Source organism: Coregonus lavaretus, assembly GCF_964263955.1.
Source record: "Coregonus lavaretus genome assembly, chromosome: 30".
Classification (NCBI taxonomy): domain Eukaryota; kingdom Metazoa; phylum Chordata; class Actinopteri; order Salmoniformes; family Salmonidae; genus Coregonus; species Coregonus lavaretus.
In genome coordinates, this window is record NC_140017.1 from 35275048 (window position 1) to 35289317 (window position 14270).

The following is a 14270-nucleotide window of genomic DNA, read 5'->3' on the forward strand; positions in this document are numbered from 1 at the left end:
GAAAATATGGAGAATGGTACTCAGCAATGTGTCGTATTTAATTTGCCCCAAACACAACACTTTGTATTCATGTGACGAGTAATGAGGATATGAAGAGGCAGGATGCAGACATCAACAAGGTAAATGTTTACTTAACAATGAGAAAGAGAAGGGGAGCAATGGGAGGAGACGTGACATTTGACTGAGGCCTATACCCGGAAGTGAGGCTGGCAGTGGCCCCGATCTTCTCTGGGAAAGCCTTCCACACTCGGGAGGTGAATTGGGGGCCACGGTCCGAGACGATGTCCTCCAGAAGTCCATAGTGCCGGAAGACCTGTTGGAACAGGACCTCAGCAACCTGGAGAGCAGAAGGAAGACCAGTTAGTGGCAAAAAACGGCATGATTTTGAGAACCGATCTACAACCACCATGACTGTGATGAAGCCGTCAGAACGTGGGAGGTCGGTGACAAAGTCTATGGACAGGTGTGACCAAGGTCGCTGAGGCACTGGTAGAGGAACTAGTTTGCCTGCCGGGGCGTTCCGAGGTGTCTTCGTTTGTGCACATACAGAACAGGAGTTGACAAAGCGAGAGACATCAGTAGCCAAGGTGGGCCACCAATATTTTTGTGATAGAGAATGCAGGGTGTGCGTAATAGCGGAGTGCCCTGCCGTAAGAATGGTGTGCGCCCAGATCAGCAGGCGGTCACGGACACTGGTGGGTACATACACGCGCCCCGGAGGCTGGATAGGACCCCCCAGATCCTTCCTTTCTCTGGTATGGTGCATCCTGGAGAGTGCGTCAGCTTTCACATTCTGGGATCTTGGGCGGTAGGACAGAATGAACTGAAAGCGAGTAAGAAATTGGGCCCACCTGGCTTGACAAGAGTTCCTCCGTTTCGCTGCCCGTATGTGCTCCAAATTCTGGTGGTCAGTAAGAATCCAGAATGGATGGACTGCACCCTCCAGCCAGTGTCTCCATTCCTCCAGAGCGAGGACCACCGCCAACAGCTCCCTGTCTCCAACTCCATAGTTCCTCTCTGCGGGGGTAAGCTTTTTAGAGATAAAGGCACAGGGATACATATTCTCTGGTGCACCCACACCCTCCTCAGATGCGTCCACCTACAGGATGAAAGGACAAGATGGATCTGGGTGTTTTAGGATGGGCGCTGTGGCGAACCTCTCCTTCAGCCTCTTGAAGGCAGCGTCAGCCTCAGGGTTCCAGGCCAGCTTCTGAGGCCCACCCTTAAGGAGAGAGGTGAGCGGGGCGGCTATGGAGCTGAAGGACCTGATGAAACGCTGGTAGAAATTGGCGAATCCCAGGAAGCTCTGTAGGCCCTTGATGGTGGTGGGGACTGGCCATGACCTGACGGCGTCCGTCTTCTCTCTTTCCATGAACACCCCCTGAGGACTAATCCGGTATCCCAGGAAGGAGATGGCCTGTTGGTGGATTTCGCATTTCTCCCCCTTCACCAACAGGCTGTGTTCCCAGAGGCGGAGTAGGACAGCTCTGACGTCCCTGACGTGTTCCTCGAACGTAGCCGAGCAGATCAGGATATCGTTGATGTACACCACCACCTGTCTACTCAGCATGTCTCGGAACATGTCATTGATGAAGGACTGGAAAACGATGGCCGACGGAACCAGAGGGAGGGGCTACCAGTACTTGGTGGTGACTTCGTTCAGCTCCCTGTAGTCAATGCATAGCTTCAGTCCTCTCTTTTTTGGCCACGAAGAAGAAGCTGGCGGAGGCAGGAGAGGTAGAGCGTCTGATGAACCCCTGTTTCAGGGTCTCCCCCACAATTCCCCATGGCCTCAGTCTCCGCCATGGAAAGGGAGTAAATGCGACTCGTCGGGGGGTGTTGTCCCTCCAGCAGGTCAATGACGCAATCCCAGGGGCTTTGAGGAGGGAGACACATAGCCTTTGATGATGAGAAGACATCGGAGAGATCTGCGTACTTACGTGGAATGTTGAGTAGAATCCGGACTCTCCACTGACGTGGAACAACAACCCACCAGCAGGCAGGTCTTCCATCATGAGGTGGACCAGGCTGTGATCCTCTTGGTGATCCAACTGATGGTGGGGTTGTGAAGTCTGAGCCAGGGCAATCCCAAGACGATCCGGTGAAGGGGTGACGTGACGATGTGGAATGACAGCTCCTCGTGGTGCTCCGGTAGTGTGGGAATGGTGATGGGGAGAGTGACATGCGTAATGGTGCCTGATCCAAGTGGTTTATTGTCCGGCGAGGTGACGTGTAGCGGAGAAGGCAGTGTCACGGTGGGCAACCCCATTCAGAGACCAGCTCCCTATCTATAAGGTTCCCCGCTGACGTAACACTCACGGCACGGCGACGGGAGTCATACCGCCTAGATTGGGAGCCACCAGGAGATCTGTAGTTCGTGGTGGTGTATGGGGTGCTGCCCACCTCAATGGGTGAGGACTCGGAGGCAGGAATCAACAAGGTAAATGTTTACTTAACAATGAGAAAGAGAATAACAAGGAGTGAGTAAACGACATGACGCTAAACAATTACACACAACAATGATTGAACAGTCCAGGGCTATATAGTGGTGGTGATGAGATGATGATGTGCAGGTGCACTGGAGGTGATTAGGGTGCGTTGGGTTTCCATTCCTTTATTGCCGAGGTGGTGCGCTCAGACCGGTGACTCAGTAGACCGGCGAATCAGAGTGCCAGAGGGGAGCAACGGGAGGAGACAAAAAGTGAATTGCTTTGCCACATTTATTGCAGTATTACTTTAGTGCCTTGTTGCAAATATGATGCATGTTTTGGAATATTTTGTATTGTGTACAGGCTTCATTCTTTTCACTCAGTCAATTAGGTTAGTATTGTGGAGTAACTACAATGTTGTTGATCCATCCTCAGTTTTCTCCTATCACAGCCATTAAACTCTGTAACTGTTTCAAAGTCAACATTGGCCTCGTGGTGAAATCTCTGAGCTGTTTCCTTCCTCTCCGGCAACTGAGTTAGGAAGGACACCTGTATCTTTGTAGTGACTGGGTGTATTGATACATCATCCAAAGTGTAATTAATAACTTCACCATGCTCAAAGGGGTATTCAGTGTCTGCTTTTTTTTTTTTTTTACCCATCTACCAATAGGTGCCCTTCTTTGTGAAGCGTTGGAAAACCTCCCTGGTCTTTGTGGTTGAATCTGTGTTTGAAATGCACTGCTCGTCTGAGGGACCTTACATATAATTGTATATGTGGGATACAGAGATGAGGTAGTCATTCAAAAATCATGTTAAACACTATTATTGCACACATAGTTAGTCCATACAACTTAATATGTGACTTGTTAAGCACATTTTTGCTACTGAACTTATTTAGGCTTGCCATAAGAAAAGGGTTGAATACTAATTGACTCAAGACATTTCAGTTTTTCATTAATAAAATAAAAAAGAAGAAAAACATAATTCCACTTTGACATTATGGGGTATTGTATGTAGATCAGTGAAAACAAATCTCAATTTAATCTATTTTAAAATGTGAAAAAAGTAAAGGGGTGTGAATACTTTCTGAAGGCGCTGTATCTGTTTTTGAAGACGTAATTTCTCACCAATTCAGTGGGTTTGTGAAGCACGGCTAGCAGTGGGTAAAGTGAGAATAGTCAGTCAGTGGCATGGAGTCTTCCATCCCTTAGGATCCTACAGTCATGAGAGAGGTTCTGGTGGCCTCGCCCTAACTCTTCATCCACTAACAATGACCAGAGCTCGATTTAATTAATTAACCACCTCCCTGTCCAATAGGGCTCTCTCTCCTGGGTGGGATGCTTAACCTCTCCCTTCTGTCCATTCCCCAGTTCTATACGCCACTTTGGTAAAGAGGCCTGCTTGTCCCCACTGCAATCCCATAGGTCAGTGTCCACATATTCCCTTATCCCCTCTAGTTTTAATAGATACTTAATCAAAAACAAGTATCTGCGGACATCCTGACACATCAGGAAGGATAGAGATGAGTAGATAATATTGACTTTTAACATTGTGATTAGATCCAGTATCTGTTCTGACGGAGCATGAACATGGATACTCTGGTTAGAGCATGCCTGAGCTACAGGCAGGGAGAATAAAATGTTATGATAGATAGATGCATTTCTCTCTGTTGAAATGCATTGGACATTTCAGATATCATCTATATGATTTATGTAATCAAAATATGTGTAATGCTACCAAACTATGAGGCAGAGGCTTAACTTGAACTTGTGATGCCTCGTGTTTTTTTTTTATCAACATGCTTCATTAGCGAGAGGTGAAGACTCTAATAACTGACGAGAGGTTTCTGCTGTCCCAATGGATTAATTACAACAAGAGACAGTTAATGAGACATAATTTAATCATTTCTCTACGGGGCTCATTAATACATGTTTTTTTACACCAAGATGACACAGTCTCTTCTAACTGATGTAATCATGGAATTAAGTAGCCACAGTGAGCTGTATTAGGGGAATAATGGTCAACACATGGAATACTAGTTGGGGACTTTATAATAAGATAACAGTTCAAAAGAGACATCCTCACTTGTAACAGAGAGTATTATATTTATAAAACATGTATCAATAACTTTTATTTTATTTGAGATATCAGTGATGTTTGCAAATAAATGAAGTCTTACTATGTTGGATATTGTATACAGTGCCTTCAGAAAGTATTCAGACCCCTTCCCTTTTTCCACATTTTGTTACGTTACAGCCTTGTTCTAAAATTGATTAAATTGTTGTTTTTTCTTCATCAATCTACACACAATACCCCATAATGTCAAAGCAAAAACAGGTTTTTAGAAATGTTTGATAATTTATTACAAATAAAAACTGAAATATCACATTTACATAAGTATTCAGACCCTTTACTCAGTACTTTGTTGAAGCAACTTTGGCAGCGATTACAGCCTCGAGTCTTCTTGGGTATGACACTACAAGCCTGGCACACCTGTATTTGGGGAGTCCCTAAGCCACTCCTACATTGTCTTGGCTGTGTGCTTAGGGTCTTTGACCTGTTGGAAGGTGAACCTTTGCCCCAGTCTGAGGTCCAGAGCGCTCTGGAGCAGGTTTTCATCAAGGATCTCGCTGTACTTTGCACCATTCATCTTTGCCTCGATCCTGACTAGTCTCCCAGTCCCTGCCACTGAAAAACATCCCCACAGCATGATGCTGCCACCCCCATACTTCACCATAGGGATGGTGCCAGGTTTCCTCCAGACGTGACTCTTGGCATTCAGGCCGAAGAGTTCAATCTTGGTTTCATCAACCAGAGAATCTTGTTTCTCATGGTCTGATAGTCTTTAGGTGCCTTTTGGCAAACTCCAAGTGGGCTGTCATGTGCCTTTTACTGAGAAGTGGCTTCCATATGGCCACTCTACCATAAAGGCCTGATTGGTGGAGTGCTGCAGAGATGGTTGTCCTTCTGGAAGGTTCTCCTATCTCCACAGAGGAACTCTAGAGCTCTGTCAGAGTGACCATTGGGTTCTTGGTCACCTCCCTGACCAAGGCCCTTCTCCCCCGATTGCTCAGTATGGCCGGGCGGCCAGCTTTAGGAAGAGTCTTGGTGGTTCCAAAATTCTTCCATTTAAGAATGATGGAGGCCACTATGTTCTTGGGGACCTTCAATGCTGCAGACATTTTTTGGTACCCTTCTCCAGATCTGTGCCTTGACATTTCCTGTCTCGGAGCTCTACGGACAATTCCTTCGACCTCATGGCTTGGTTTTTGCTCTGACATGCTCTGTCAACTGTGGGACCTTATATATGTAGACAGATGTGTGCCTTTCCAAATCATGTCCAATCAACTGAATTGACCACAGGTGGACTCCAATCAAGTTGTAGAAACATCTCAAGGATGATCAATGGAAACAGGATGCACCTGAGCTCAATTTTGAGTCTCATAGCAAAGGGTCTGAATACTTATGTAAATAAGGTATTTTTGATTTTTAATACCTTTGCAAACATTTCTAAAACCCTGTTTTTGCTTTGTCATTATGGGGTATTGTGCGTAGATTGCTGAAAAAAATAAATATTTAATCAATTTGAGATAAGGCTGTTACATAACAAAATGTGGAAAAAGTCAAGGGGTCTGAATACTTTCCGAAGGCACTGTATGTACACGAAAGGGGAGGGGCGGTGATGGTAAGACATCTGAATTATACATGAGCTCTCCTACAGGCAACAAAAGGAAAACTTTGTTGGGGTCTCTTAATATTGATAATTTGACCGAGATGCACGCCGACAGCAAGGCATATCAATCTCACCAGAGAACACATCAGAGTGAGCGAAACAGCACCCCTGTGTAGCCAACGTATCCTCTGCTGTCTGATCCAAAGGAGTATGACATGACTTTCTCCAGTGAGATAGATTCAACCACATGCTAATTGTGGGAAAATTATGAAACACAAAGAGAGAAGAAAGCTACATTATTTTAATTTTAAATGTCCCCTTGGCCTCCATGAATACACACCACTGTGTAGGCCAATCACCCAATGTCACAACACCACTGATGGTGTCTGTAACAGATGTGTCTTTCCATTCATCAAAGTGCACTGTTTGGAAGCTGGAATTATTTTGGAGTCGACGAACATGCCCTGGTAGCCTACTTTTGAAGTGATTTGTTTGACAATCAGATGAAAACATCATGACTGGTTGTGTTCCTCCCAGATTAAACAAATATGTTAATTGACATGTCTTTACTATTAGGCATATAAAATAAATGTGCCCAATAGACGCCCCCCTGAATGTCACGGTAAAATTTTCACTCAGTGAATTATGCTGTAAAAAAGTAAATGCTACTGTAACCGTAATGAATGAATGAGTGAATAAATGAATGAATAAATGAATGAATGAATGAATGAATGAGTGAGTGAATTAATTAATGAATTAATGAATAAATGAATGAATGAAATTCAATGAGGAGAGATTGGTTTTGTGTTTCACAGTTTACTATTGATAATACCAATGGTGTAAAATACTTAAGTAAATATACTTTGAAGTACTACTTAAGTAATTTTTAGGGGGGTATCTGTACTTTAATATTTATATTTTTGACAACTTTCCCACTACATTCCTGAAGAAAATATGTACTTTTTACTCCTATACATTTTCCCTAACACCCTAAAGTACCACAATTGAGTACTTTTTCCACCACTCTACTTAAATACATTTAAAACCAGATAGTTTTATACCTTTACTCAAATAGTAATTTACTGGGTGACTTTCACTTTTACTTGAATCATTTTCTATTAAGGTATCTTTACTTTTACTCAAGTATGACAATTGAGTACTTTTTCCACCACTGGATAATACCAAAAATACTGTATAAATCACATGCATGAGCACCGCCGATCACTCCGCCTGGATAGAATTGCGCCCCCCATCTTACTACATTGAAAATGAATGGGCAACCACGCCGCCACTTCCTGTCTGTAAAGCCCTTAACCCTAACCCTGATTCATTTCAATTCATTCATTCATTATATTCTTTACGTCTAACCCATTCTAAGGTGATCCTCTCAATTTTGCAATCAAAGCTCCACTATCTCATGGGATTCTAAGACTGACGCATAGCAGTCAGAGGGCATCAATAAAAGAAAGTTTCAAAGGCCAATATGTACAAAGCAGTGCTCCACCCTGGAGGCACCTACATCTTCTCAGGATTCATGCTCAGCTGTTCGTGGAAGGTGATGTCTTGTATTGTATATTAAACATGTAGCCAATTTTTTATTCCACCTGGTGGAAACTATCCCATCTTTTTCCTGGGCATTGCTTTCTATTTATTTAGTGCGTTCTGCAACTTGACCTTGCTGTCCATCATCGTCATGAATAATAACACTGAATAATGTCATAGGCCTGTTTAACACGGCAGTCATGCAGATTATAAATGTATCTGTTCAGATTTTTTCCTATGTGAAGATTCTAATCACTTGCTTGGGTACAAGGAAGTCTGAAGCTAAGAGTAAGGCTTTGAACACCTGCGTGGCACAGTTGGTCATATTCTTCATATTTGAGGTTGTAGGAATCTTCACCATTTTATCATACAGACTCAAGAATGTCTCAGCTGACTTGCAAAAGATTATGGGCATGCTCATCTTTCTAGTATCTCCACTTCTGAATCCAATTGTTTATGGGCTGAACGCAAGTGAAATACGAATCACTCTATTGAAAGTATTTCTCAACAAAGTATCAGTCTGAACCTATTATAAACATGGTGTGTAATGACAGTTCACAGTCAGTCCAGATGTGGGGCAAAGTGTATTGTTTCTGCTCTGAAGACATACAACGGAAATAGTTACATAATACATTTTAGTCATTTAGCAGACGCTCTTATCCAGAGCGATTAGTGATTGCATACATTATTTTTGTATTTTTCATACTGGCCCCCCATGGGAATTGAACCCACAACCCTAGAGTTGCAACCACCATGCTCTACCATCTGAGCTACATCCCTGCCGGCCATTCCCTCCCCTACCCTGGACGACGCTGGGCCAATTGTGCGCCGCCCCATGGGTCTCCCAGTCGCGGCCGGCTACGACAGAGCCTGGATTTGAACCAGGATCTCTAGTGGCACAGCTAGCACTGCGATGCAGTGCCTTAGACCACTGCGCCACTCGGGAGTTATTCTCTTCCGGTAGTTCATCACTACATCTGTGCTTACAGTGCATTATTAAACAATGCACATTATACCATAGCTTCAAATCATCCATCAAACTATAATTTCAACCTCATGGACTGGCAGTCCCTGTATCTCCAGCCCCATCTCTCAGTTTACCAAACAAAGTGGGTCAAGCTGGGTCAAGCTGTTGAAATTAGAGATTGTGCTTTGAGTTTAAAGATGTATCCCTTCTCCTTACCTTTATTTAACTTTCAAGTTTTTAAAAAAAAAGTTAAAAAAATAAATGTATTTTCAATTAATTCCCAGCTTTAGAAAGCATTTGTTTAAACGTACAAGGTTAAACAAAAAGGTCAAATATGGGATGAGAAATTATGTTAAAAGGTGCTGTGCTATCTGTGATTGGTACATCCATTTTTTTAAATTTTAAATTAATTATATATACCCACTGGTTCTTGAAGAATGCCTCATTAGCTTAGTTCAAGTGTCGTACTCTCATCAGAACCCAAAATGTACACTTGTTTCACTCCATTGTAAACAATTTAATTGTAAACAAACACTCATGCTTAAAACTATAATTTTGATATCATGGACGGTCAGTTCTTGCATCTATAGCTATGTCTATGAATTTGAGAGAGGTTACAGTTATACAGCCCCTTTTTAGCTCAGTTGGTAGAGCAAGGTATTTGTAACGCCAGGATAGTGGGTTCAAATTCTGGGACCACCCATACATAAAATGTATGCAAGCATGACTATAAGTCGCTTTGGATAAAAGCTTCTGCATGTTGGCTGTTTACCAAAACAGTGGCGGGTTGTACCTTTGTTATTGTTTGAACTGCAGATTGCCCCTTAAAATGAAAATAGTAAAAATACTATTTCTGGCCCTTGATTTGTATAGCACGAGGAGTAATTATGCTGGTATTTTTCCCTATAACATTTTTATTTAATATTTTACTGTTTTCTAAATGTACAATTTATTTTCTACTTTGGCCTCTATTCAATCTGTAAATCTGAAGCGTTAAAGATTCTGCGATATAAATGTAAAAGTAATATGCAGGCAGCGTTTACTCTGAATGCTGTCTCCGCTAAAGCAGAACCATTACCTTTAAATTTCAATCACACAGTAAAGCTGAACTTCCGTGGTACTGATTGAATAGAGGCTTTTGTAATTTTGGGCAATTTTGAAAGCGTTGTGATTTTACAATAAAGCCTTTTCATAGGTCATTACTGGCTTCAGAAAGAAAGTGAAATGTTTATTTCTGTTAACGTTTAAAATATACGTGAGTACTGTCTTGCATGTTGTCACGTTCGTTTACAGACGGGTCAGACCAAGGCGCAGCGTGATATGCGTACATGTTTATTTTAATGAATAAACAACCGACAAAACAATAAACAAACGAAACGTGAAGTCCAAGGTAGAACACAACACATACCTACACGGAACAAGATCCCACAACCCACTAGTGCCAATAGGCTGCCTAAGTATGGTCCCCAATCAGAGACAACGAGCTACAGCTGCCTCTGATTGGGAACCACACCGACCGCACAACATAAACATAACAGGGTAGGAGCCGGGTGGGCATTCCGCCTTGGAGGCGGATCCGGCTCAGGGCGTGACGACCACTTACTCTCCGCCTCCCTGTTGCGCCTCTGGTCTGGTCTGGACCACGGCGCGCTGCTTCCCCTCTCCTTCCTCCCACAAAGTACCAAGCCCTGTCTGGACCCTGGTGTGGGACACCCCGAACCTGGAGAGGGGCTGACGTCTGGGTCTGGACTGGAGCCGCTGACCGGAGCTGGACCGGGCACCGGTGGAGGAGACTGCACAGGCTCCGGACTGGAGCCGCTGACCGGAGCTGGACTGGGCACTGGTGGAGCGGACTAATCTGGCTCCGGAGTGGAGCAGCTGACCGGAGCTGGATCAGGCACCGGTGGAGCGGACTGCTCTGTCTCCGGAGTGGAGCAGCTGACCGGAGCTGAACTGGGCACCGATGGAGCGGACTGCTCTGGCTCCGGAGTGGAGCAGCTGACCGGTGCCGGACCAGGCACCGGTGGAACAGGCACGGGCCGTGCCGGACTGGACACACGCACCACTGGCTTGGTGCGAGGGGCAGGAACAGGCCAGGCCGGGCTGGCGACGCGCACCACTGGCTTGATGCGAGGGGCAGGAACAGGCCGGGCCAGGCTGGCGACGCGCACCACTGGCTTGGTGCGAGGGACAGGAACAGGCCGGACCGGGCTGGCAACGCGCACCACTGGCTTGGTGCGAGGGGCAGGAACAGGCCAGGCCGGGCTGGCAACGCGCACCACTGGCTTGGTGCGAGGGGCAGGAACAGGCCGGGCCGGCGACGCGCACCACTTGCTTGGTGCGAGGGGCAGGAACAGGCCGGGCCGGGCTGGTGACGCGCACCACTGGCTTGGTGCGAGGGTCAGGAACAGGCCGGGCTGGGCTGGCGACGCGCACCACTGGTTTGGTGCGAGGGAAAGGAACAGGCCGGGCCGGGCTGGCGACGCGCACCACTGTCTTGGTGCAAGGGGCAGGAACAGGCCGGACCGGGCTGGCGACGCGCACCACTGGCTTGGTGCGAGGGGCAGGAACAGGCCGGGCCGGGCTGGCGACGCGCACCACTGGCTTGGTGCGAGGGGCAGGAACAGGCCGGACCGGGCTGGCGACGCGCACCACTGGCTTGGTGCGAGGGACAGGAACAGGCCGGACCGGGCTGGCGACGCGCACTACTGGCTTGGTGCGAGGAGCAGGAACAGGACGGGCCGGACTGGCGACGCGCACCACTGGCTTGGTGCGAGGGGCAGGAATGGGTCGGGCCGTACTGGGAACACGCACCACTGGCTTAGTTTCCTTCTCCCTTATAGCCTCCTGTAGCGCCTCCCTCTGACCGAATATCTCCTGCTCCCTCTGAACCAATAGCCCCCGTAACATGGTGGCCTCCTCTCCTAATCTGGCGATCCGCCCTTTAACGGCCTCCTGCTGCCTAGTCGTCCACACCGTGTGCCCCCCCCCCCCCCCCCCCCAAATATTATTTGGGTTGCCTCTCGGGTCTCCGTCGTCGGCACTGCTGGCGCCGTAACAACCGACAAAACAATAAACAAACGAAACGTGAATTCCAAGGTAGAACACAACACATACCTACACAGAACAAGATCCCACAACCCACTAGTGCCAATAGGCTGCCTAAGTATGGTCCCCAATCAGACACAACGAGCTACAGCTGCCTCTGATTGGGAACCACACCGGCCAACATAGATCTACACATAATAGAACCTATAACATAGAACAACACAACACATAATATACACACCCTGACTCAACAAATAGGAGTCCCCAGAGTCAGGGCGTGACACATGTACAAAATGTCTTCATAGATCACATAGCCAACGATGTACAGTACACAGTAATTTACCACAATAGAACATCATTATGTATTTAGATACAGTAATTAATACATCATCATGCAATCATCCCAACAACCAATCACTTAGTCTTGAGTTACGTCAGAATGTGTGAGTGGTTCTCTGGGATTACTGTCACATGAATCTGTCTCCTTTAAATAACATTCTACTGCACAAGGAGTTGGGGCTTTATTTCTGCTAGTGCCACAGCTCTCTCCAAACTAGTTTAGAAAGATTGACAACATAATAGCAGGGTATTGTTTGCTTTTAGACAGAACGTAACAGACAGGTAAACCCTCAGGTAAGCTATACCACTCATCTGAATAACGTGCCGTATACTTACATACACATTGCTTTAATGCAGAGTACATGTTAAATTAAAGACAATATATGTTTAAAATTATAAACTACAATATACAGTGACTGAATACAACCAATCTGATAATTCAGTTAATATGTTAATAAGAACCCTACAGTAAGCTAGACTGGAACTGACTAGCTTTAGATAAGTTTTTGCTAGTATTGAGTCAGATTTGCATACCAAGTAGTTTAATAGCACTTTAAAATGTGTACATGAGATTTGCTTTTCTTCCTTTACAGGTATTTGATGATGGCGGGCCAGACTCTTAATCAGACATTCAGTTACAACCTGCAGATTGCCAGTTTTGACATCCCTACCCCAGTGAACTACCCTGTGTTCACCATGGGTCTCCTGCTCTATCTGTTCTCTGTCTTCTGTAACCTCACCATCATACTGTTGATCATCACACAGCAGACTCTCCACAAGCCCATGTTTTACATCCTCTTCAGTCTCCCCCTGAATGACCTGATAGGAATCAGCGCTATGCTACCGAGGGTGTTGGCAGACATCGTGACACAGACTCACTCTGTGTACTACCCCACATGTGTTTTTCAAGCCTTTCTTTGTCACATGTACGGAGGTGGTGTGCTTTTTGTACTTGCAGCGATGTCAATTGATAGATATTTTGCCATTTGCAAACCACTGCAATACCCCTCGATCATGACACCTTTGACACTATGTGTCATTATATCAGCTGCTTGGGGCCTTGACCTGGCCATGATACTGGCCCTGTTTGCTCTTCAGTCCCGAGTTAAGAGGTGCAAGGCTTACATACTAAATATCTATTGTGACAACCCCTCTCTACTTCGCCTCTCATGTGGAGAAGATCTCACAGTTAACAACATTTATGGTTTGGCTATGACAGCGGTTATGCAGATTATCAGTGTGGGTATTCAGCTATTTTCCTATATTAACATTCTTGTAATATGCATAATTAATCGACAATCTGACACCAAGAGCAAGGCTGTAAACACCTGTGTCGCTCAGCTAGTAACATTTTTCCTTTTTGAATTTACTACCACCTTTGTAATACTGTCATATCGCTTTCAGAACATACCTCCTAATGCACAGAAACTGTGTGGTATGATGATCTACCTTCTCCTGCCAATTATTAATCCAATTATATATGGGATGAAAACAAGGGACATCAGAACAGCATTTTTCATGGTGGTGAGGAGAAAAAAGATAGCATTCACGTGAACGTTTAATGAATGTCAGCTCCACACTGGTTTCCTGTGTGTCTTGGGGCTCATGTGTATATCTCTAGCTCCACTAATCATTGGGGGGAAATAGAAAAATGAATCAGTTTTGTGGCAACATCAACTTACTCTGCTTTGTGATCTAGGGATATTAATAAACAGTCATCGTAACATACCTAACATCTGTTTAATACCTTTCTTACTTGACTTGTTTAATATTATTATTCAATCAAATGGATAGGTTAGGCAGTGGCCTCTTTAAAGGATTGTTATGCTCTTTCATATTTTTGTCATAGTTTTAATATACAGTACCAGTCAAAAGTTTGGACACACCTACTCATTCCAGTGTTTTTCTTTATTTTTACTATTTTCTACATTGTAGAATAAAAGTGAAGACATCAGAACTATGAAATAACACATACGGAATCATGTAGCAACCAGAAAAAATGTTAAACAAATCTAAATATATGTTATATTTGAGATTCTTCAAAGTAGCCACCCTTTGCCTTGATGACAGCTTTGCACACTCTTGGCATTCTATCAACCAGTTTCATGAGGTAGTCACCTGGAATGCATTTCAATTAACAGGTGTGCCTTGTTAAAAATTAATTTCTGGAATTTATTTCCTTCTTAATGCGTTTGAGCCAATCAGTTGAGTTGTGACAAGGTAGGGGGTGTACACAGAAGATAGCCCCTATTTGGAAAAATACCAACTCTAT

The 14270-nt window shown here is 44.9% G+C and overlaps 1 protein-coding gene across 1 annotated transcript; it reads left to right on the forward strand.

Annotated features, from left to right (window-relative positions):
- Positions 1-407: 407 nt before the first annotated feature.
- On the forward strand, positions 408-13628 carry LOC311106228 (olfactory receptor 4F17-like; the record flags this gene model as incomplete). The annotated part of the gene is made up of 4 exons (XM_084148529.1): positions 408-439; positions 7690-7801; positions 12764-13378; positions 13620-13628. 4 exons carry the CDS (start codon positions 408-410, stop codon positions 13626-13628), a joined length of 768 nt encoding a protein of 255 aa, XP_084004655.1.
- Between the last annotated feature and the right edge of the window lie 642 nt (positions 13629-14270).